At 61.8% G+C, this 2,120-nt stretch overlaps 1 protein-coding gene across 1 annotated transcript in view; it reads right to left on the reverse strand.

The window, feature by feature from the left end:
* The window catches only part of PCYOX1L (prenylcysteine oxidase 1 like), a 2,562-nt gene extending 448 nt beyond the window's left edge, over window positions 1-2,114 (reverse strand). The window contains exons 1-5 of the mRNA XM_009647048.2: window positions 2,017-2,114; window positions 1,370-1,544; window positions 1,069-1,280; window positions 830-970; window positions 9-238 (exon numbers count right to left, since the gene is read on the reverse strand). Coding sequence (XP_009645343.2) covers window positions 9-238; window positions 830-970; window positions 1,069-1,280; window positions 1,370-1,544; window positions 2,017-2,041 — 783 coding nt within the window. The 5' untranslated portion in view covers window positions 2,042-2,114. The remainder of the gene's footprint in view (window positions 1-8; window positions 239-829; window positions 971-1,068; window positions 1,281-1,369; window positions 1,545-2,016) is intronic.
* Between the last annotated feature and the right edge of the window lie 6 nt (window positions 2,115-2,120).

Consider the following 2,120-nt stretch of genomic DNA (forward strand, 5'->3'; position numbering starts at 1 on the left):
AGGGGAAAGAGCTGGGGGTCAGGGAAGCCAAAGTAGGAGGAGTTGAGGTAGCCATGCACCACGGAGGTGACGGAGGGCTGGAAGGCTCCGGGGAAGTCAGCGATGGGTGGCTTGAAGTTCTCGAAGGTGAAGTTGCTCCTGTTGGGGTGCAGGGGAGTCGTCACAACCACCATGTCGTAGAAAGCCGAGCCTTGGCCTTCACTGCCCTCATAGTGCACCTGGTACAATGCTCTCCCCTCTAAAAAGAGATGGTGGACAGTTAAGGGTAGCCCTGAGCCCCAGGTGGTATTGCCCTGGCCCCCTCTTTTCTAGCATTGCCTCCATCCCATTTTTCCAGCACACAGCAGTGCTGGACCATAGCAACTGATGGTTATGGCGGAGCTGCTGATGCTGTAGGGCAGCAGAAAGAAGATTTTATCAAGCCTGTGGGAGAAAGTTTCCAGAAAAGCCCAGCCTAGAGGGGCAAGGAGGACTGGGGCAGCACAGCTCACCCCCCAACCCCTGGCTATCCAGCCCTTTGGCTGTGCTGGATGGGGAAGCAAGCCTCCAACAAGGATGGTGCCATAGAAGAGAGCTGAGGGACCTCAGGAGGGAGAGAGGGGAACCTCAGGGCCAAGGTCAGTACTTGTACAGACAAGGGGAGGAGATGGACAGACCCCCGGGCCCTCGCCCAAATGCTTTACCAGGACCAGGATGTTCTCCAGCCTCCCAATGCCCTCTCTGTGCCCTGTCATCCCCATGCTGCTACTACCAACCTCCCCCTCCCTGCTGCCCCCAGACCCATGCCCAGGCCGGCGGCACCCAGAGCAGACCCTGTGACCAGGCTCACCTGAGCTGTGCAGAGAGACACCGGTCACCCTGGCCGGGATGATGTTGGCTTTGGTCAGCTTCAGTAGACCTGAACATACCAGTTTGTTGCCTCCTTCCACTGCCCAGGTGCTGCCCTGGGACCCTGCTAGCAACATGGCTCCTGGAAAGAGGAAGAGGAGGGTGGCTCAACAGCCTGCCCATGGAGGGGATGCTGGGAAGGAGAGTCACACGGGGAGAAGAGGGGGTCCCCAGTTTCACCTGCAAAGGCGGGCACCAGCACTGACTGCCCGTAGCTGGAGCGCAGGACGGCCGCGATGACATCATCCACAAAGCGCTGCGTGACGCCCACCTCCAGCAAGGACTCGGCCACTGAGCGCTGTGTCATGTTGACGAAGGTGTCACCCCCCAGTGAGCGCAGCAGCTCCTCCAGGCTGGAGAATGCATAGCCGTGTGCCTGGTACTTGTAGATCCTGGAGGGGACAGGAGCACAGGGTGCCAGGTGATAACCTGGTGCTGGGGAAGTCCTCCCATGTCTCCCCAGCCCCGTGGGCTCTCCTACCTCATGAACTTCTCCATCACCTCCTCCACCCACATCTGCAAGCGCAGGAAGCTGATGCCATAGTGCCACCAGAGCCGGAAGAGGTTGAGCAGGTACCAGTCGGTCTCCTCCAGGACAAAGTGCTCCCCACTGAATATGGCACTCTTCCCCGCCACCTCGCGACGGTGCTTGAGGCCTGCAGGGAGCAGAGGGGCCCCGGCCCCACCGGGCTGGCACGCATCCCTGGGGCTGGCTAGCCGCTGGGGAAGGCCAGCGCCAAACACCGCCGCAGCAGGGATGCGGGCAAAGACGTTCATGGGAGAGCATCAAGGAGTCTGAGACCCAGGGGCACTGGGACCCAAGCCAGACCCTACATGTTGGGGCATCCCGTGGAGGTGACGTCCTGCTGGCTGGGACAAACCAGCGGGATTTTGTGGACCCCCTCCCACGCACTAATTCCACCAGGAGCCCTCGCCCTGATGCACTGCTGGGCTGCCCCCCTTCCCTTCTCTCCCAGGGCACAACAGGGCTAGGCACGGGGACAGCAAGCGGGTCGCTGCGTGCCCAGGGTGCCAAGGTGGACTGGCAGCAGCCCTCCCCACGACCCCACGGTGCAGCCCCTGGCTCAGGGAGGGAGGCCGTGCACGCGCGGGGGTGCCCACACTCACCAAGGATCTTGACGAAGTCCTGCATGTGGAGGCTGAGGGCGTGGATGGAGGCTCCCCTGCTCTCGTACTGCTGCTTGTTGACGGTGACGGTGGCCAGCCGGCCC

This window comes from Egretta garzetta, unplaced genomic scaffold (assembly GCF_000687185.1).
Source record: "Egretta garzetta isolate BGI_Z169 unplaced genomic scaffold, ASM68718v1 scaffold209, whole genome shotgun sequence".
NCBI lineage: Eukaryota > Metazoa > Chordata > Aves > Pelecaniformes > Ardeidae > Egretta > Egretta garzetta.